The sequence below is a fragment of the Rhamphochromis sp. 'chilingali' genome (genome assembly GCF_963969265.1).
Source record: "Rhamphochromis sp. 'chilingali' genome assembly, chromosome: 14".
In the NCBI taxonomy this organism is placed as follows: Eukaryota; Metazoa; Chordata; class Actinopteri; order Cichliformes; family Cichlidae; genus Rhamphochromis; species Rhamphochromis sp. 'chilingali'.
In genome coordinates, this window is record NC_137941.1 from 4,164,021 (window position 1) to 4,185,235 (window position 21,215).

The window sequence follows — 21,215 nt, forward strand, 5'->3', positions numbered from 1 at the left end:
TGCTATTTATGTTAACTGATTTATTGCGACTTTTATTTTCTCTTTGAACTTGCTTTTGTATTATTGTTAACAGTGTTTTTTTAATCTTCTGATTTATTTTTATTGTAATTCTTCCTCATTTTCATTTATTTGAATGCACAGAACTTTGTGCCTATTTGTCTGTGAAAACAGGTGTATTAATAAACATTATTTAATCAAACAAAGCTCAGTTCCTTACTACTGAAGAAAGGTAATGAAATGTTAACGAGATGCTGTACAACTGGCTGGGTGAAAACCCTCACTCCCAGTCATTCCCATAACGGCATCCAGACCAGCTGTCTTTCCATTCTCCATCCTCTTCACAGCTGCCCTCACTTCCTCCTTACCAATCCTCTGCATTTCCTGATTCACTAACTGTCATCCCCTCTCTCTCCTTTTGTTCCTTAAAGTTCCTTTCATCTTATCAACACACTCGCACGCATATTAGTACATTACCATCTCTGCCCTTACACCATAACCTGCTGCACATCCTTTCCAGCTCAATCTTGATGTCTAGCTTAAGTGAAACTGGGACCGTTGTGGGGGGGGGCCACACAAACCACACGCAATTTGATTCTGCTCAATATATTTTCTCTTATAAACTGCTACTGGTAAGAGTAGATGTTTACAAGTGGGTAATAAAAATGTGAAACATGCATAGTGAAAATGCCAGAATTAATCAGCATTGCCAAAAACAACTATGAAGAAAATGTGCACTGACACAAACAAGAGACAAAGAATACATTGAAAAAGAGTAGAACACAAACAAACAAACATTTGTACATATTTGTAGAGTTTGCATTCAATTAAAACTGGGTGTGAGTTTCATGTGGTTGAACCCAATGCGTGGATATGGGGATCTACATTATGTGGTTAGATGAGTCATCATTAAATAATAATAATATCAGTAATAATATTAAAAATATTGGTAATAATAACAATATAAGTAATAATACCACCGCCAGTACTATTTGTACCACTACTGATGGTAATGATAATACTAAGAAAAAGACAACAACAAAAAAATCAAATGAAGCTAAATAAAGATATTAATGAAAACATGAATTGAAATAATGATAAAAGAAAGATGAGAATTGGTAACAAAAAATATATAAGTTTCCTTTTTGTTAATTACGTCATCTGCTATTTCTCCGTTCCTTTTTTTCTTGTCCATGGAGAGAAATGCGGTCTGTTTGGGACTTAAACGAGCGCAATAAAGTCGGGTTCAGTAAGAGAGGATCTGTATCTGTATTTGTTAAACTTCATCACTGAGGAATTTTAAGATCCAAAGAGAACCGAGACCTTATAAGCACATCTCCGTGTGCGTGGAAAGTCCTGACTTGAAGCGCACTACTGACACAGTAGGTGCCAGTAAGGAATCAAAAGTGCAACAACGTGCGTGTGAATGTGCGCTCGTGCCCTGATGACGTTACTGTGTAGTTACAACATCGACAATATGGTTCGGGGTGTTTTGGCACTGACTTACACAGCACCTCCCGGTGCAGAATAGGCATACAGCGTGGAAATCTAAGTTCCAGGTCTGGATTTATTTCCGTCATTTTATCCTGCATATTTATTTTTGTTTAAAAAAAAAACACGGAGAAGGTTTAGGACTACTATGAGCGCGAGGTAAGTGCGGAGGACTGGTTTGTCTACTTTTCAAATGAAAATGAAATGAAATACACAGAAAGTTGTTCGCCCTCTGATCATACAATAAGTGCGTTTTCTGAACCAGGTCCTCAGACCGTGTCTGACCCGATGGCACAGAAACCGTCCGAAAGCATGCAGTGCACGGACAGGCTGAGCTCCTCGACTGTTAACCACGTAATAATAGAGTTCGTGATGTACTGCGGGGGAGCGGTGTTCATCTGCTACCCTGTGTATCTGTTAGGCTATCTGGGCATCAACATCAGCTGGGTATTGCTGTGCGTGTTTATGCTCACCTACTGGAAGAAAAATCGCCAATGGAAAGTCGCCCGGATCACATCAGCCATCGACTTAGTGGACAATGAAAAACGCGCGATCAAAACCGAGCTGAGAAGTGCCTTACCGATGGCATCCTGGGTATGTTCTGTTTTTCTGTTACAGCCTAAACTTCTGAGGGAGGTTTTTAATCACCACACCTCTTCGTCTTCCACCAACGCCGTCATGCATGACACTGTGACACATCAACTTTTAACTTTAATGTCCAAAAGTTGATTCTGTTCATCTGGACGAAGCGTTTTGTGGGAGAAACGTTTCACTTGGATGAGTGACGAAACGTTTCTCCCACAAAACGCTTCGTCCAGATGAACAGAATCAACTTTTGGAGATTGACTTACCTGGATGATTGAGCATGCATCAAGATTTTAACTTTAATGCTTTTCCCCCAAAGGTGCAATTCTCTGATGTAGAGAAGGTTCACTGGCTTAACAAGGTACAGTATTCAAACATTTTTCACATGTTAAGAGTGATATTATCTATTAAGTCCTTTTTTTTAAAACAGGTTCTCTCGGTGAGATTGAAATCTCTTTTTCAAGAAAGATACCAAGACTAAAAACAGGTGCAAGAGTAGTTGCAGATGCACAAATACAACAATTTAAAATTTTCACATTATGCACTGTGATACACAGAATTTAATTCAAATTAATTCAATTCAATTTTATTTATACAGCGTCATATCACAACAACAGTCACCTCAAGGTGCTTTATATTGTTAATTAGACCCTACAATAATGCATACAGACAACATATGACTCACTGAGCAAGCACTTTGGAAACAGTGTGAAGGAAAAACTCCCATTAGAGACCTTAAGGTGGATATAGATGCACTCATAAAACAATAGCACCATAATCAAGTGAAGACAAAATTGTGGGTTGTGCAATGATCTTGCAGCTTATGAATGAGATTTAAAAAAAAAAACTATATAAAAACCAGATCTTCATCTTTTTTCTTTTTTTTTTTGTAGAAAAGTCTCTTTATCATCCAGCCAGAGTCTCAAGTATCTATAACAATCAACTGTTTCAGCTTTACAACCATAAAAGGTTTGAATATGGACTGTAGGGTGATTCAGTAAGAAGGACTAGATGCTACAATCCCTGATAATGCACTGCTTTAGATGGAGAGACTCTTGAGGGATGGCTGTTATGAGGAAAGGCAGCCCAGAAACTTTGTCAGCAGCACGCATCGTTGTGTGACTTTTACCCAGGCTAATCTGACATTTTCCTTTCTTGGTTAGGTTTAAGGATTAGAGATCTGATCTAGCTTATGATTTTAAAATTTAGGACAAATTGGATTCATCGGGTATTTCGGCCATCATCACTAGACACCCTCATCCAAGGAGGCCCTGCCAGGGTTGATCAGGCCCTGGAGTGTGTCACTGGTTTATGTTAACTTGTTATTTCTCTTCTTCTTTCTTCTGTTTAGTTTCCCACAGTTTATTTTCTATCTATTCACTGCAACTGAGAAATAATACTTATCTCTTTAGCATTTATGGAGCCTAACTTCTTGAAAGGGATAGAAAAGGCGATAGAGAGAAGTAAGACAAAAACAGGGGGCGCCTGATCTGGCGTCCCACACCTCCCTGCCGGATCGGGCTGTACTGGATACCTTTAGGTGACCTCATTAAGATCAAGTAGAATCCCGCCCATATTTGTAATGTTTTGTTCTTTTGATGCATTTTTAGGCTAATTTATGACAATTGTCATCTTTATTTTGACACAAACATTGGAAGAAAGATGGAAAATGTGGGAGAGAGAACATGTAGGCACACTGCAGCCATTCCAACAGTGGATCTGCTGCTTATGCCATATGGAACCTAACAACATGCACCAAATAATGATTTTTAACAGATTTAAAGAAAAATCTGTTAGTTTCATATAAATGCAAAATTATGGCATGTTAAAAATCAGTCAAAAAGAAAAAAAATGGAGTCATTGTTGATTAGTTTATTCAACAGTCTAGTTAGACCTAACCAGAACTTGGCACCACTTATTTTTAAAATGTACTGTGCTGCATGTAATGAGAGTCAGAACTACCTTACTTGTCCCATATTTGGGGGGTGTGAAGTGGTAGCACCATGACTCCTGGTTTGAACCTTTTGTCGTTCTATGTGGCGTTTACATGCTCACCCTGTTCCATGCATGTTCAGTTAATTGGTGATTTAATTGGCACTGAAAGTATGTCCAAATAAGCCCACATCAAATATCATAAAATCTGGTATCCAATACATCAGTTAGTCTGTAAATATTGAATCAGCTACACTTAGGTCCATTAAATCTTGGACAATGATAAGTTTTACTACTGTAACTTGCACTCTCCACTTTCTGCTGTGACACAACAAATTTCCTACGTATGGGACTAATAAAGGTTTCTCTTCTCTTCTTTTTTAAAAAATAATTTTTCGTCTGTATTTCGCAACAGTGGATTTGAAATCAAACAGTCAATATATGATAGAAGTGCTGACTTCCAGCTTTACTTTAAAGTATAGTATTTTCAGCTCACCTTGCAGATGAGTTTGTGCAGTGATGAGGTGTCTGTCATCTGTCCTTCCATCCACAATTCCCAGGAATCATTCCTACCAGATTACTGATCAGAGTTTATGATCACCTAATGAACTTATGGGAGTTCCTAAAACATGCTGATGCATGTGAATAAGGACTTTATGAGACTAAAACAAAACAAAACAAAAACCTTTCAGAGAAAGAGAGAGACAGAAAGAGCAAAAACCTGCAGCCAAATTAACAATCTGGTATATTCTTACAAAGATTCAATGCCCTAGCCAGCTCAGCAACACCAAAAGCAAAGAAAGACCACAGAAGACAACTAAAGTGCATTATAACACAATTGTTTCCATGGTTAAGAAAAACTTCACTGCATCTAACCAGGCCAAGAACACTCTTAAAGAGGTAGATCTATCATTCACAGAGCAAAAAATCAAATGGACAATTACCCAAAGTATAGTGTAAGAGTTTCGCAGGGCAATAATGGATATTCTTCAATGGCCAAGTCAGCTACCTGTGCTCAACCCAACACAGCATTCTGAATGCAGTGACACAGACAAGCAGCAACTTGTTTTTTGGAATGTATGTGGTATTTGTTTTCAGGCAGAAACAAAACAAAAGTTCTCCTCATACAGGAAATGTTATAGATTTTAATTGTACCCAGGTCCCTATTCATGGACATAATTGACACAAAAAGAAAGAGTTCATAGAAACAAATGATTTTCTTTGTACAACTCCTTTTTTACTTTGTTAAACAGAAAAAGCAAGCTCCTTATAGAAGAAAAAACAGGACAAAAATTGGAATGTGCTATTGAAGGAAAAGTAAAAAAAACTAACAGACAGACACATAACAAACCCAAGCCAACAACCATGGGGAGAATTACAGAATATTTTATGTAAGAACACAACCTAGAAATAACAATTTCAAAGAAAATAATAAATCAAGCAAATTCCTAGCAAATCAACTCCAGCGTAACAAAGGAAAGTCACTCACAGTCAGACATTCAGCTGGGCAATACACACAACAGGACATTAATAATACCTTTTATAGTCCAGCCATTCGCTTCCGCTTATCCTTTTCAGGGTTGCAGGCAGCACTGGAGCCTATCCCAGCTGTCATAGGGCGGGAGGCGCGGTACGCCCCTGGACAGGTCGTCAGTCTGTCGCAGGACTAACACACAGAGAGAGACAACCATTTGCATTCACACCTATGGGCAATATAGATTAATCAATTAACCTATCCCCACAAACTGCATGTCTTTGGACGATGGGAAGAAGCCAGAGTACCCGGAGGGAACCCACGCAAACATGGGGAGAACATGCCAACTCCACACAGAATGACCCCAGCCTGATGGAGGAACTGAACTCAGGACCTTCTTGCTGTGCGGCAACAGTGGTATCCACCCTGCCACCGTGCTGCCAGATAACTTTTATGCCTTTATATACCTTTTGTAGCTATTACTGTGATTTCTATTCTGCTGAAAATAAACACAATCCAGAAGATATTCGGTTATTCCTCTATAACACGAACTGGTTAAGGCCCTGCTGATCTAGAGTACACAAAACCTACACCTTGATGCAAAGCATGAGGACAGAAGGTCAAAGTCAGAGATAGATTAGCTGAAAGCAACACGGAGACTGCAGGAAGTGCAAACTATATTAAATAATTACTAACAAAAACATTTTACAACTAAGTTGTAATTTTAGAAAGCTAAACAAAGCATTTGATACATTAAGCCTTTTAGTGTTAATCTCAGTTAATGTTGTGAGTACATTTCAGTTTGCTATTCTGAATCAAGTGTTCACATGTTTTTTTGGTCATGTGTTGTCAGGTGTTGAAGCAGGCGTGGCCTTTTTTTGGGACGTACATGGAGAAGCTACTTAGAGAAAACATCCAGCAGTCCATCAGGTTCTCCAGTCCTTCACTGAAAACTTTTACTTTTACCAAAATCCACTTTGGGCGCATTGTGAGTGTCTTTGATTTGTGCAGTTCTGAAAACGAACTGGGTCTGTCATGGTCCTGTGGCTGCTACCCAGCATTTTGAGCTTTTTGCACTTTGAAGTTTTGTTTAGTTTAATTATTTATTTAATTCCTGGCTTATTTAGTGTTTACATTTACTTCATTCATTCTGTGTTCTGTGTGTTTTGTTTTGTTCCTAGTTCTCAGTTGCTTTAGAGTTTAGTTCTTCCCTCAATGTCACTTCCTGTTGCGTTGAGTCTCCTTCATTTTCATTTGTGTGTTTTCCCTGTTAAGGTTTGCTTTTCCTGCTTCATTTTGGGAGTTGGTTGCTTGTAGTGTGCTTCGTTCCACTGTGTGTGTATGTATATATATATATATATATATATATATATATATATATATATATATATATATATATATAGTTTCTGTCTCCCCTTGTCAGCACTTCTGTTCACCTTTCTCAGTGTTCCATAGCCCTAGTATGTTTCCAAGTTTGTTGTTTTTCAGCAACTTTTCAGTTATACTGTGGTACCTTATTCTTTGCTTCTTTTCTGAAATCTGTCAACGATCTAATCAATGACTCGTGTTCAGTCTGCACTCGGGTCTTCATCTCCCTACACATTACAGGGTGACTGTAATGGAAATAAAAACAGAACGCAATGCAAATCTCATAAATCTGTATTTCATTCACAACAGAACACAAAATATGTCAAATATTTCAAGTGAGAAAATACATAATTTAAAGAAAAATGTTAGCTCATTTTGAATGTGATAGCAGCAACACGTCTCAGAAAAGTTGGGATGCAGTCACGTTTACCACTCTTCTTTCTGCTTCTGATGTTTTTAGTTGGTGAAAGTTCTTCTACTGCAGGCAATCCATGTTTTTGCAGTCCATCATTACTTCTTAGAAACTCTCTCTTTCTAAGATGCTCCAAACCTTTTTAAGACATGGAGTTCAAAATGAACTATGAGTATTTTTTTCTTAAAATGGTCCATTTTCTCAGTTCTACTGTGAATAAATTATAGGTCTGTGGGATTTGCAAATTTTGCATTTTGCTTTTATTTACATTTTAAATCGAGTTTGTATTTGTTCTCCTGGAAATCCACCCTAATATCCAGTGACATTTATTCATTGGAAATGCGTTGGAGGTGATGTGTTGTGGCTGAATGGTTTTCTTTAAATGCTTCTTTATTTTCAGCCTCTCAAGATCACTGGAATAAGAGCATACACACATGAAGTGGAACATAGGGAAGTGATTCTGGACATGAACATAAGGTCGGTCAAATACATTTTTTTTTTTTTACTTTAAATTCTAAGTCGTGTGCAGGATGTTTTCTCTTGCCATCATTTATGTCTGACCAGCTCAGTTTACTCTGCAGTTATGACGGTGATGTGGACATTCGTGCTGACATGAACTCAGCAATGACAGCTGGTGTGAAAGGCGTTAAAGTGAGCATCTCATTTTCCTGTTTTCTCTCCATCATCTGTATCATATGTTTACTATTCTTGTAAAACTTTCACTGAATCTTCCAGCTCCAGGGGATGATGAGAGTTATTTTAGAGCCTCTTATTGGTCAAACACCGCTGGTGGGAGGAGTCACTTTTTTCTTCATTCGCCGCCCTGTAAGTGGCCACAGATTTTCTCAGTGTGGAGTTGTGAGAAGTGTAGTTGTGTGTTTAATATTATCGAAAGCGCTCTTTTTTTCAGACATTAAAAATAAACTGGACTGGCATGACAAACCTTTTGAGCAGCCCCGCCTTTAGGTCAGAGAATCTTTAAAAAATAATCCTATTATTACCGATTCATCCAGAATTTTTGATGTTTGCTTGTCTCACTCCATCTTTCACTTTACAGTTCACTGTCAGAGGAGACCATCATGAACATCATTGCTTCTTTTATAGTGTTGCCCAACCGCATGTGTATTCCCCTCATAGACCAGGTCAAAATGGACCAAATGAGGTTTCCACTTCCTCGTGTATGTACCATCACATTTCCAATTCACACATTTAGCTTCGCCTTATAACCAGCAGCTACTTGGATTTTTTTATAAGCACAGTGAATTTTAAGATTAAAAAAATATGTTAACTATTTGCTCTTTAAACCTATTTTTACCTTTACTTGTTACTTATACAAAGAAACTATCATTCATATGAATCTTGTGTTTTTATCTCATAGGGGGTGGTGAGGGTCCACTTGCTGGAAGCCAGGGACCTGCTGGCTATGGACACATACGTGATGGGTTTAGTGAAAGGCAAATCAGACCCCTATGCCACACTCAGAGTGGGCAACATACACTTCAAAAGCAAGACTGTGAAAAAGAATCTACATCCAAGATGGAATGAAGTGTATGAGGTAGGCTAACACGAACTCCCCCACACAAAATTCAAACACATGACTGTATTTCATACCCTGTAATGCTGGGTGTGTCACTCATCTTCGGTTTTACTTGTTTCATTGTATTGTTGTACAGCATCAGTATCTAATATTCCATTTTCTGCATGTAACCTTGTCGTCTTAGTGCTTTTAAAAACTTCCTCGCTTTTTTTATCTGTGCAGTTTGTTGTCCACGAGGCTCCTGGCCAAGAGCTAGAAGTGGAGCTGTATGATGAAGATGTAGATAAAGATGATTTCCTTGGAAGGTATGTCGTACAGTTTTGAGTTATGATGATGTTTTTCTTGGCTTTTCCTTATCTCAGTTATGCCTCAGTAAAATTCTAAGAAAAGCCCTTCTCAAAGTTCCTGGCATCAGTGGATTCTTACCTATGAAGAGCTTATAAAAAATCTAACTAATATTGACATTAACAATGTGATTTGTATTTTACATTGGCTGTCTGCTTTAGCTATAAGCTCGATTTGGGAGAAGTGAAGAGAGAGAAACAAATGGATCAGGTGAGATCTTTTACCCTGAAGAGCTGACAAATGAAAAATGTATCTAAAATCAGGGTTAATGGAATTGAAACTGAAAGAGTGTACGAAAATAAATTTCTTGGAGTGATAACTGATGATAAGCTTAGCTGGAAGTCTCATATAAACCACGTGAAAGCAAACATTTCAAAAACCATTGCTATTCTCTACAAAACAAAGCATGTCCTGAACAAGAAATCATTATACACACTTTATTGTTCTCTGTTGCTTCCATATGACTTATTGTCTTGAGACATGGGGTAATGCATATAAACAAATACTCTTCCTATTTCCGAGTTACAAAAAAGAGCTATAAGAATTATAAATCAATCGAACTATATAGAACTAACTAACATTTTGTTTATTAATCTGAATACCCTGAAATTTTATAATTTAGTTGAATATAAAATGGCACAGATAAAGCACAAAACAACTTGCTTTGCCACAGTACCCAGAAGCTGCTTAAAGTCAGAGAGAGTCAATATGACTTAAGGGGAACAGATTTCTTAAAAAAAACAAGATAAGGACGAACATAAAGCAGAGATGTGCTTCTGTTAGAGGAGTTAACCTGTGGAATAGTTATCACAGTGATTTAAAACGGTGGAGTTCATTTTCCTTGTTTAAAGACATGTTTAAAAATAGAGTATTAGAAAAATATATAAATCAAGAGTGAAAAGAGCAATAATAATAATACTGAAACTCTTGTTTTCTTTGTTTTGTTTTACTCTTTGCTTCGAGCCGTATGTACATGAGCTGCATGCTAAAAGATCTTCTGTTAAAAGGGTTGGCGTAATAAGCAAATGCTTCAGCCAATACCTTTTGATTAGCCTTGTCTCGTGCTTTCTTACTTTGTGGTAGATCTTTTTTCTGCATTCACTGAGATATTTGAATGCTAATCAATAAATCAATATTCAATAGATTAATCTTCATAACACAACATTTCTGTACCACAGTGCACTGTTTCATATAAAATGCATGTGCTACCATTTTTCCTGGTTTTCTATTTGCACTAAAGCCATTCAAACATCCTCTTACTCTTGCAGTGGTTTCCTTTGGAGGATGTGCCACACGGTGAAGTTCATCTTAAGCTCCAGTGGTTTTCCCTTCAGACTGACACCAGCCTACTGCAGGAGGTACAGCAGCCCACTATTTCTTCAACATAACATTCGAATTTGTATATTTCACTTTGAACTAAAAGCAGCAGCTGTATGTGTGTCAGTGTCCAACTGCTGTGGAAATCACATTTCTTTCCTCTCACAACATTTTCTCCCAGTCCAATGACAACTTTGCCTGTGCCATACTTGCGGTGTATCTGGACAATGCCACAGATCTACCTGTAAGCACCTTCTGTTGATAAGTAGTATTGTTCTTGTTGTTGTCATGCAAATGTTCTCAGCTGTATTTTTGTCCTGCTCAGACCTCAGACCACCAGAGGCTCAGGAAGAACTCAAAAGAAGCGCAGGTAAGACGACAGCTTTTCTAGCATTAATGCATCAGGCTGTGTCCTTGTTTTTCTTGTTGCAATTTGTTTTAATGCCAAATTTATACAGATATTTGGATCAAATGTGCAATATTAGCTCTAATAATAGAGACAGCAAAGCAAGTCCTTCACTATCACTTGTTTTGATCACATTGAGGACCCTTATGTCTTTCTGTCCTAAACATGTTTATAAAAATATCCGTGATTTTGGGGGTTATTGGGAGCCCAAAGCTTATTGAGTTTGCCAGTGAGAGTATGTTTTCTTTTACAATAATAGATGAGCATATTGAAACAAAAGCTTTGTTTTACTTTTATTTAATTCATTTCAATGTCCTGCAGCTGATAGTGCTTTTGTGTATTGATGCCAAAACACCATATCAGTCAGGTCATCTGCTTTCTGTAGCTGTTCTAGATGTGCCTGTGCGTGTTCAGAGGTGGTCTTTCCAGTTTGTCTGGCGCATGCCTGTAATTGTATATGCCTGTTATTGCCAGCTGCTCTTCATCTAACTCCTTGAACCAAGACATGTTCAGATTAAATTTCCCAGCCTTAAGAAACATGCAGGAAGGAAACTTAGAACATGGAGGAAACAAAAGGAAAAAAAAATTAAGGTTCTACTTTCACAGATTTCATAATTGATATGAATTCCATTCATTTGGTATTTTAGATAATTATAAACCAACTGGTAGAATTATTGAGGATTTTTTTTTTTAAATAACAAAACTCTTTTACTCTTTTCTCAATTCAAGGTTTCCTAATTTCATTAGTACTGTCCTCTGCTGGTTATAATGTGAAAATGCAGGATAAAAATAAACTGAAAACTTAATTTCTTATCTTTATGCATCATTATTTGGAAGTGTAAAGATGCAGGTTGGCCATTAGTATTTTTTTCTGCTTCAGTAATGATTGTCAGGATAAATGTTTTTCTTCTTCCTCGTCTTAGTTGGTGGTGTGGTTTATTACAGAGTTGAATAAAGAACGTTGCAGTTTATTGTTGGAAGACTCCCAATTTTGGTTTTGTACAAGCCAAATAATATTTTTATGAAAGGAGTGTCATAAGAATGCTACCAGAGAATCCAGGTGAAAAATGAAATAGTAAAGTAGTTGCAATTATATGTTTATATAATCCCACTCAAACTCATACATACATTTGATAAATGACATTTACAAATCCATAGAGACACCGTGAACCATTCTCCTAATGAGGACTTCATCCTGAGTGTTCGCAGGATTCCTCGGTCACTGTATTAATTAAACACTGCTTACAATTGGTTATGCAGCAATCACATTTACTATAATTATTCTTTGTTTCCTGTAAAAAAGCTGACTTGTTACCTCCCTTTTGTGCCTACCTTTAAGGATTTGTGGGTAAATATAATTACACAGTAATTTCAAATAAAATTCTGTGAAATTCCATTTAATTACATGGGACTTGGTCTTGGTCTTACCAAAAATTTGAACGTCGATTTCCTGCAGAATCAACTACATTTAAAATATGAGTATAAACAACCAGATAAACTAGTTCTTCAAAACACATTTAAAGTCAATATAAAAATCCAAAATATTCACCCGGTTATAGGAAAAAGGTCACGGAGATCTCACAAAGCACACAGAATTCATCACATAATTATGACAAAATTCACACAAAAAACAGGAAAAAAATATGGATCAGATGTAAACTGCTACCTAACCTGGTTTGCAGAGGTTTACAATTATAAGGCAGGTTATATGTTTTTTTATATTGACACTGACTGAAAGAAACAGATCCACTTGACCGTATTGGAATTGGAATAGAGCTCTACGGATGTTCTGACCAGGTCATTGTTTTGCTTTGTTTTCAGATCACAAAGAGAGCAGCCTTTCCCAACAGCTTTGTTGAATTTTCCATTGACAGCAATGTTCAGAAAAGCAAGGTATTGCTCTCACTTTACCATAAAAACACATAACTTTCCCCTATGATATCAAATATGATCATTAAAGCTGTTGTTATAGCTGTATGGGCACTTGCTTTAAATGGTAGTGCTTCACCTTTTTTCATTAAGTTACAATTTGTTATGAATGAAAAAGATCACTTTTATGATATTTACAGATTTTAGACCATTTCCGCTACCAGGAAGATCAAAACTGAGGTTAGAGTAGAGGTCTACAGATCAAATGGAGATATCAATTCATTTGAAATTTGATAAAAGCCTAAATTCAATAAAACTGAAGAATAGTTTGGGATGAGAACTCATCTGAAAATGAGCACCTACCTGCATTTTTGGCAAAATTCAAGTCTTAGATTCAATTTTTGTCATTTCTGGTTTCAAATAAGAACGTGTGTCACTTACCTACCAACAGTTTTAAGCAACATTTTTAGGTTTAGTGATCCAAAATAAATACATTTTGACTGCATTTTATCTGGAAGCATTTTGACTCTAGATCAGTGAAACTATTATAAAGTCCGTCGAAAAAAATACTGCAGTTACAAACGCAAAGCACAGTAACTGTGTCATCTTTTTGCAGTGAATAACTTGAATTACTACTGATGCACTGTTTCTCCAGGTTGTGTATGCTTCCAAAGACCCGGTGTGGGAGGAGGGCTTCACCTTCTTTGTGCGTGACGTCAACACGCAGCAGCTCTTTGTTCAGGTTTGTTTTTTAATCCAGAACAAATTGCTGTCAAAAACAACCATTTGGAAAGTATTGTTTTTAAAAACTTGACTATAATCACTGCTGCTAATAAAAAAAAAAAAAATAGTGCTATATTTATCATGTTCCCATTTAATTGTCCAATTTTGACTCAGAATGAAACTTTTACTACAATTGACACAAATGATTCTGAAGCATATTCTGAACCCAGACCTCTTTCAGTCTATCTGATCTCTTCATGAGGTTAATGTAATTTGTGTTTTTTTAAATATTTTTTTTGTTCATGTGGTTCAGGTCAAAGAGCCTGAGAAGAAGAATCACCTCGGTGTTCTCAACCTGCCCCTTAGTCGCCTCCTCAACACCTCAGACCTGACTCTAGACCAGTACTTCCTGCTAGAGCACTCTGGAGCAAACAGCCAGATCAAACTCAAGGCCACGCTCAGGGTGGGCAAGCACACACACATCCATCTGTCTTCCTGTACAAAGCAAATGTTCTCTGTTGGTTTTCTCATTGTCTTATTCACCTCTGTCATAAGTAGCATTGCTCATGTCTTTTACCTCACACAGATTCTTAATTTGGAAGAGCCTCCACCCAAGACTTTCATCAATCCTTCTTCAGAAGTCAAACAGCAACAGGCCAGAAAAGCAGGGAATACCTCAGTCTCCAGTCCCTCCGATGCTCCATCTTCCCCTCACACAGTTTCCTCCAACAATACCCCTGGTCCCTCAACTCCGAACCAAGAGACAGCTTCACCAAATCAAGGTTATTTAGCTCAAGGCCGTGGCTCCTTCCAGGCATCTAAGAAAAGGAAATCATCTGCGATTGTGCGCCGGTTGACCTCTCACAGCCTGCTGTCGCAGAACTCCATCACTTCATCCAGTTTTGACCCCTCGGATGAATTCTTATTTCCAGAGTGAGACTTTGTTCTCTGCATGTCCTTTAATGTCAACTTCTAACCTTTCCAAAGATATCCTGAACTGAGCTGGATGCTGCATTTTCAAAAAAGTATAAAAATGAAACTGACCTTTGCAATTTTTTCTCTTTAGAGCCATTAGGAATCATCAGGGTTCATTTGGAGAGATTGAGCTAAATATACGCTATGCAACCCTGAAACATAAGCTTATAGTCTTTATAATCAGATGCAGGTATGTCACAAAAATCTGTCCTCATTACCATTTAAGTTATTAAAAGGCTTAGATTAAAATATACAGAAACAGTTCTCCTAAATACCGTGGCCTCTCCCACACAGGAACTTGTTGCCCTGCAGTGAGCACGGCACAGACTCTTATGTCCGCCTGTATCTCCTCCCCGACCAAACCTGGAAGCATCGTAAGAAGACGCATGTCAAGAAGAGGATGATCAATCCCGTCTTCAATGAAAAGTAAGTCTAATACGCTCATTCACCATTTGTTTGTTGTAAAGGAATAATTTATATTTTTATACTTTGTAGTTTGTGTGTCTTTAAAGCAGACACTGAGATGGTGTCACTTTCTTTACCTGCTTTCATCACAGGTTTGAGTTTGATGTGTTACTTCAAGAGGCACAAGCTAGGAAGTTGGATGTGTCTGTGAAAAACAACAGCATTTTAGTCTCTCAAGAGAGAAAGGACATAGGTTTGGTATGTTAAGCTCATTTTGAAGCTGAACTACTCATTTGGTATTGATGTCTTAAAATATATAAAAAAATATAAAACTATATGGAACAATATTTATACATGTACATTTTTTTTCTTATACATATTTATGCTGACATTTGCTTTTTATTAAAAAAATCCTAAACATATATTGCATGGTTTATGAAAATATAACTTGAAAACTATTTTTTAAATATTTTTAAATAACAAGTACTGCTATCATAACAATTGTAACAAAAATAAGCAATATTTTTTGTGCTAATAACACTCATGCTGCTCCTGGTAAATTCTGCATTTTTCTTCCTGTCACAAGCTTCAAAGCCTTAAAAGCTTAAATCTCTCTAACTCAGCTAAACTGCTTTATGTGTTTACTCATTCTTCAGACAAATATGCGACCTCTCATTTTCCTACTTTTCTTCATTGTGGTTTAAATATTTATTTTATTTTCTTCATATGTGGCATAAATTGAAATCCTAGCTGCTTTCACTATCACACTTTTGCAGCTTGTTCCAGACAACTGATGGCAGTTCTGCTTCTTTCTGCAGGTAATAATAGATTTATCAGAAATCGATCTAGTCAAAGGCGTCACAGCGTGGTAAGGGGGCCAGTTTTCTCTTATTACAATTAGATTTATGTGACACTGAATGTGAATGTGCTGACTTTAAGTATCAATACTTCCTTCTTTTATTGTCTTGCGGTCATCAGTTTGTAAAGAAAATCCTCCCTGACCAGCTTAATTAAAGGAACAGTTTGAGGAAAATTCACATATTGACTTTCTTGCTGAGAGTTAGATAAGATTGATGGTTCTCTATTCCTCTGTCTTATCTGGTGGTAAATGAAGCTCAAGCCTGCAGCTCATTGACTTAGCACAAATAATGGAAACAGCTACAGCGGCTTTGTCCAGCAGTAATAAAATCTGCCTGCACCTTTGTTGCTGGGAACTTTTTAACTGGTTTCCTTTTTTCTATATAACTTCCTGGAACTTCCTTGCTGCTTTTATGGAAGTCTCACATTGTTTTTGTACCAATTACACAATTGTGAGGCATAAGAAGACAAATGTTTCTGTGTTTCTGTGTTTTAGTTCATTTAGCTGAAGTACAGATAAACTTGTGGTCAGATTACAGAGAACAATCACAATTCCAAAAATGTTAGGAAACTGTGTAAAACATAAATAAAAATTCAAAATGATTTGCAAATATATATAAACCCATAATAGAATATAGAATTTAAACATATGAAATGTTTAAACTGAGAAACCTTCAAGAAAGTATTACCTTATTTCAAATTTCATAGCTGTAACATGGTCCAGAAAAGTTGGGAGAGGGCAACAAAGGGATAGAAAAGTAAGTGAAACTGAAAAGAAACAAATTTTTTTGGCAAAGGTTATTAAAATATTCAAATATATAAAAAAAACAAACAAGTAAAGACTTGCAATCTAAGGGCTTACACATCTGGAAAGTCACTGTCACTGCTTTAGAGGAACTTATGCTCTCGTCCAGGTGATGCCTTTTTCAAGGAAAGGCCTTGCATATTTCAGCAAAACAATAATAAACTACACCTGTTAAAACAGGATGATCTCTTCAAATGGCAAATGTTTGTGTGCTTTTAAAAGACGAGTGTTAAACATGATTTGGAAACAGTTATGCTATGGTTCTTACGTAATAATGGTTCCAACCTGAACTCCTGGTGAAGTTGCATATTTGTTATTTTATCTGCACTTCTCCATTTTGTCCATTTTCAAATTTCACAAGTCTGATTCCAGTGAAACAAGATCAATTTTTCATGACTGTGACTCTGCGAGCCTCCTTGACATCTCAGTGGAAATGAATTCTTATTACTTTGTGCAATAGAGCCACCCAGTAACAGGAAAACTCATTTAACTTGCAGCAACAAATACACGTTTTGTAAAGAACTGGTTGACCAAATCTGGTTGTAGGGCATGGACCCTAAAAAAGCAGAGTATGCATGCTTATTTGATGCTTAATGATCTTATGAACATTTCATGCTTCTTTTCTCTGAAGGTATGATCTCACTCTGCCTGGGCTGAGGAACTCCATGTAGGAAGTGGAACAGAGAAATACTTCTGTGTGCTGTGATCTGATATAAGAAGTCAGTCTGGTTTCCAGACAGTCCTACTGAAGATCTTACTCGGAATAGAATAAACCTGAGAGCATTCTGATTCTCTTGTTTCCACATGTTTTCTGGATAAAAACCAGTGGTTGTTAATAATATAATTTCTAGGCATTAGAAAATATTCGTTTCTCTACAGAAACAAGGCAGTGTCTGTATTTTTAATGTTTTATCCGAGCCAAAGCTACCTTTGTAATTTTGTGTAAATAGTTTTTACAGTTTTTATGCAATATACTGAGGGGAATAAAAGAAATGTGTAGATGAGTCAATACAGGGCAAAAAATGTTTACACACTTTGATAAACACTGAAATGCACAAACTCATACTTAAAATATTTTACATGTCAGTTACCGATATAGGGAGAAGTACAGTATGCATTTTAAACCTAAAGACCTCAGACCAGCTACATTAATCTATTTTAAAAACTCACTCATAGCCTTTATGAATAGCTTCAGTTGTCAGTTGAATAGTTCATAGCTCAGTTGGTATTTGGTAAATTGGTTTCAACAGGCATCAGAATATCAGAGTGACTCTATTATTAGACTGTCAAACATTGATGGTGGGATGGTAAAGACGTTGTCTTGACTAAAAGTTTAATGTTTTGTATTAATTATTGAGCACAGAACCAGTTTCAGGTTGTTGTTTTTGAGTTGATGTTTAAAGTGACTTTTATTTTTACTAATATTTATGGCAAATAAACATCGTCCAGTAAACACATGGTGTATTTGAAATAATTTCAATAAGTGTATGATCATAACAGATTTCTTCATCTTGATCTATCTTTGTGTATCTTTATTTTATACAACATCATTCATTCTTTGAATGTATTGAGGAAATAAGAATAGGTATATGCAGGCACAGTGACTGTGCAGGAATGTTTTTTTTTTCTATATTCAGTTATTATAAGATAGAAATATCTCAAAGAATGCTGAAATGAAACCTATGAAGTATAATTACAAGGAGCGTAAGCTAAAAAAAAAGTTTATGGGAAAGTATACAGTATTATATAGAACATATGAAGTGCATCTTTATTAAACACGGTTTTGTTTTTATTGCTTTTCTTATTGCTCTTAGTTTCTCTGTTTTCCACTTCTCAGCGCTGTATCAGAAAGGGGGCAGTACCACCACGTGCCACACAATGAAAGGACTCGCTCACCTAAACATTGATGTTGCCAGGGGAGATTAAAGTCTAACAGACCCGCGAGGACTTTCACGACACAACGCGAAACACAGAAACAGTGTTCACGACAGACACAAAAACTCCAGAGAAAAGCAAATAAAACGTCAATTATTTTAAATATGAAGCTTTAGATTTTTGTTGCTGTTCTACCCAAACGTCCACGCGCGCGGGTCTTCCTGTTGTCCACAGGTGTTTACGCGAGGTCACCGTTAATCACTTGGCAACTGCCCTAGCAACGGCACAGAGCTTCGGTAAAGAGTTTAGCGGTGGTTTTATGGTTGCTTTGGCACGAATATGAGTTCAGCGAAGAAAAGAAGAACTATCACAGGTAGTCGCTCACTTTTGCCACTGAGTCCAGCACAGGTAAGTTCAGAATACCTGAACTCGAATATCGTCTGTGTTTCTGTGCTGCTAACTGACCGCAACAAAAAAGTTAGGAAGCCGGTGTTAGCGCACTGCGGACGTGAAGTCCAGCCTATGTGTGTAAAGAAGACAAATGAAAGCTTAACCCTGGTTGTTATAGCAAATTATTAAAGTTAATTGTTTTATTTATTCACTTACTTATTTTCAGGTGTATGTGTATGCCTGCTTTCATTTAGGTTAGCTTAGTCTTATTTGTTTTCAGGGGAGGGCGGAGGGGGACTTACCTTGAACTCCTCTCTGTTGTACCATAATAGATTCCAGTATTCTGGAGTCAAATGTCAGAGGTCATTATTATTATTATTATTATTATTATTAACAGTTAAAGCTTGGCTGGTATTGGGTCTTACAACAGGACAGTGATCTGATGCACACCAGTAAACCTCTAACAGAGCGGCTGAAAAAAAAAGAATCCAGGCTCTGCAATGGCCCACTCAAAATTCAAACCTCAACCCACTGAAGTGCTTTTGTTGGATCTTTAAAAAGAGGTGTGCATAAATGACTGGTCTCAGACCTTGCTAAGCAGAACCAACTGTGAAAAGCTGAGTGGACCATAATTACTCCACAATGATGTGAGAGACTGAAAGCCATGCAGAAAACCCTTACTGTTACTTCACATTATTGCTGTTAAATGTGCTTCTGGGGTGTGCTTTTTTTTTTAAAGGGACTGCTTCGAGTCCTGAGGAGACTTTATTTCATATGGCTGTGTATTTAATTTTTTTAGAGTTTGTTTTTATTTTTCTGAAGTCTTGTATTTCTGTTAACTCAGCAATTATCTCAATTTCTAATTTATTTAAGTTTTTGATAACTCCAATAACCTCTCTCCACTGCCCAGGTCCTCAGAAAGCAGCCCTGGATGGAAGCAAGACCGTCATTTTCGCTGTTTCCTCTAATCACACAGAAACCTGATGGGACTGAAACAGCTTCAAAACGTGGGTTCATTCCTCTAGGTTTTGAGTTGTTGCCTCTTTTTTTGGATGGTTTTATGCCAGCAGTTTTGTTTTTTTGTTTTTTGTAGCTTTACAGTTTACCTTCCTGAACTGTTTCTGTGCTGTAGGAGATGAGTTAAATGATGAGGCAGGCAGCAGGGCCTTTCAAAGCCATGGCAGACCTCAGAGTCAGTTTGAGGACAGAATGTGGATGCAGAGCCGTTGGACCTCCAAGCGTCGCAGCAGAATCCGCAAAAGCATCAATCGAAAAAACCTGAATCTCAGAAAAAACCTGGTTAAATTTATATGGTGAGTTCACTGTTTATTTCTGGTCCTTTATAAGTACTTATTTGTCTGTTATAGTACAGATATCAATCTGTTTAAAATATAAAGTAAAGCATGTTTATCTCCTCCCAGTGAATGGTGATTTCTTTCACAGTAATACACTAATTCAAACTAAAAAGCAGCTAAAATAAACATTAAATAAACTGCTAAATGGACGGATCTTTATGTCAGATTTCTTTTAACTTTTGCAGAAGCCTGAGAGCAGCCAGTCTGTCTCTTTCTAGCAGCAGTGAGGGTAGCCTGCAAGTGAAAGCACAGCTTTTACTCCACTGCATTATTTTAAAACCTTAGATGCTTTGTTTCTAATTGAAATATGATATCTAAATTATGCTAAGCTTCTAGCAGTATGTAAAGTAATTAAAGTTGCTTTTTTGTGGGCCTGAAAAAAAACATATTACTGGTTTGGTTGTCCAGCATGGAAAAAATGCTCTGCATGCTGACACCGGGCTTTGAGTTTGACATGTGCTGTATGCTTTGGCAGCATGGAAGGGATGTGACTAACCACTTCACCACACATTTATGGATGGTTTTTGCATTAATATTGAATATACATTTTATGTTCTTACTATAAAGTATAATCAGAAAACTTTTTCAAAGGCAATTTTTTACTACAAACCATAACTGAGATTAAAGTATTGCGGCTTTAATGTGTTTAATATATGGAAATACTGTTTAATATGATAAAGTGGCATCTGTTTTTACTCTTATTTGCATTTTCTGACTTAGCCGGCAGGAAGAGGAAGAGGAGGAGGAGGAGGAGGAGGATGGCAAAACACCAGAAAGTAGAGACTGTGAAATGGTAAAATTGAACTGTGTGCTTCATGGTCGGTCACTTTTTTTATTGTGTATATCCTCATTAACAAGATGTTGGACCTGAAGTGTAAAAATTCTGTAACAGAAACAAAAATCCCCATCCAAATGTTTGCAATATGGTGATGTAGTCCCAGCTTCCCCTACACTGACACCCATGCATAGATTTTAATGCACAGATAAAGGATTCAGGTTTAGAGATCATTTATGTAACAAGTTTACTGGAAACAAAATGGTAAACCAAATCCTACAGGGAATTTGTAAAGATGACTTTTTTCTTCAGTTTTTCTTG

At 36.9% G+C, this 21,215-nt stretch overlaps 2 protein-coding genes across 3 annotated transcripts in view; both read left to right on the forward strand.

The window, feature by feature from the left end:
- The first annotated feature begins 1,412 nt into the window (after window positions 1-1,412).
- Window positions 1,413-17,940, forward strand: LOC308409963 (extended synaptotagmin-3-like). Of its 2 annotated transcripts, XM_080902961.1 has the most exons (24): window positions 1,413-1,647; window positions 1,754-2,082; window positions 2,393-2,434; window positions 6,333-6,467; window positions 7,660-7,736; window positions 7,841-7,910; window positions 7,995-8,084; window positions 8,170-8,225; window positions 8,317-8,437; window positions 8,638-8,814; window positions 9,019-9,101; window positions 9,303-9,351; window positions 10,410-10,499; window positions 10,640-10,702; window positions 10,784-10,828; window positions 12,686-12,757; window positions 13,389-13,475; window positions 13,770-13,919; window positions 14,043-14,389; window positions 14,523-14,621; window positions 14,726-14,857; window positions 14,989-15,094; window positions 15,655-15,704; window positions 17,131-17,940. In XM_080902961.1, exons 2-24 carry the CDS (start codon window positions 1,777-1,779, stop codon window positions 17,168-17,170), a joined length of 2,487 nt encoding a protein of 828 aa, XP_080759087.1. In that variant the 5' UTR covers window positions 1,413-1,647; window positions 1,754-1,776; the 3' UTR covers window positions 17,171-17,940. The 2 variants fall into 2 exon arrangements, with proteins under 2 accessions (XP_080759087.1, XP_080759088.1); XM_080902962.1 differs by lacking the exons at window positions 14,989-15,094; window positions 17,131-17,940 and having other exon boundaries at window positions 15,655-15,698.
- A 513-nt stretch (window positions 17,941-18,453) lies between these two features.
- The window catches only part of dnah7 (dynein, axonemal, heavy chain 7), an 86,084-nt gene continuing 83,322 nt past the window's right edge, over window positions 18,454-21,215 (forward strand). Inside the window, exons 1-4 of the mRNA XM_080901961.1 lie at window positions 18,454-18,782; window positions 19,675-19,771; window positions 19,897-20,077; window positions 20,840-20,912. Coding sequence (XP_080758087.1) covers window positions 18,714-18,782; window positions 19,675-19,771; window positions 19,897-20,077; window positions 20,840-20,912 — 420 coding nt within the window. The 5' untranslated portion in view covers window positions 18,454-18,713. The remainder of the gene's footprint in view (window positions 18,783-19,674; window positions 19,772-19,896; window positions 20,078-20,839; window positions 20,913-21,215) is intronic.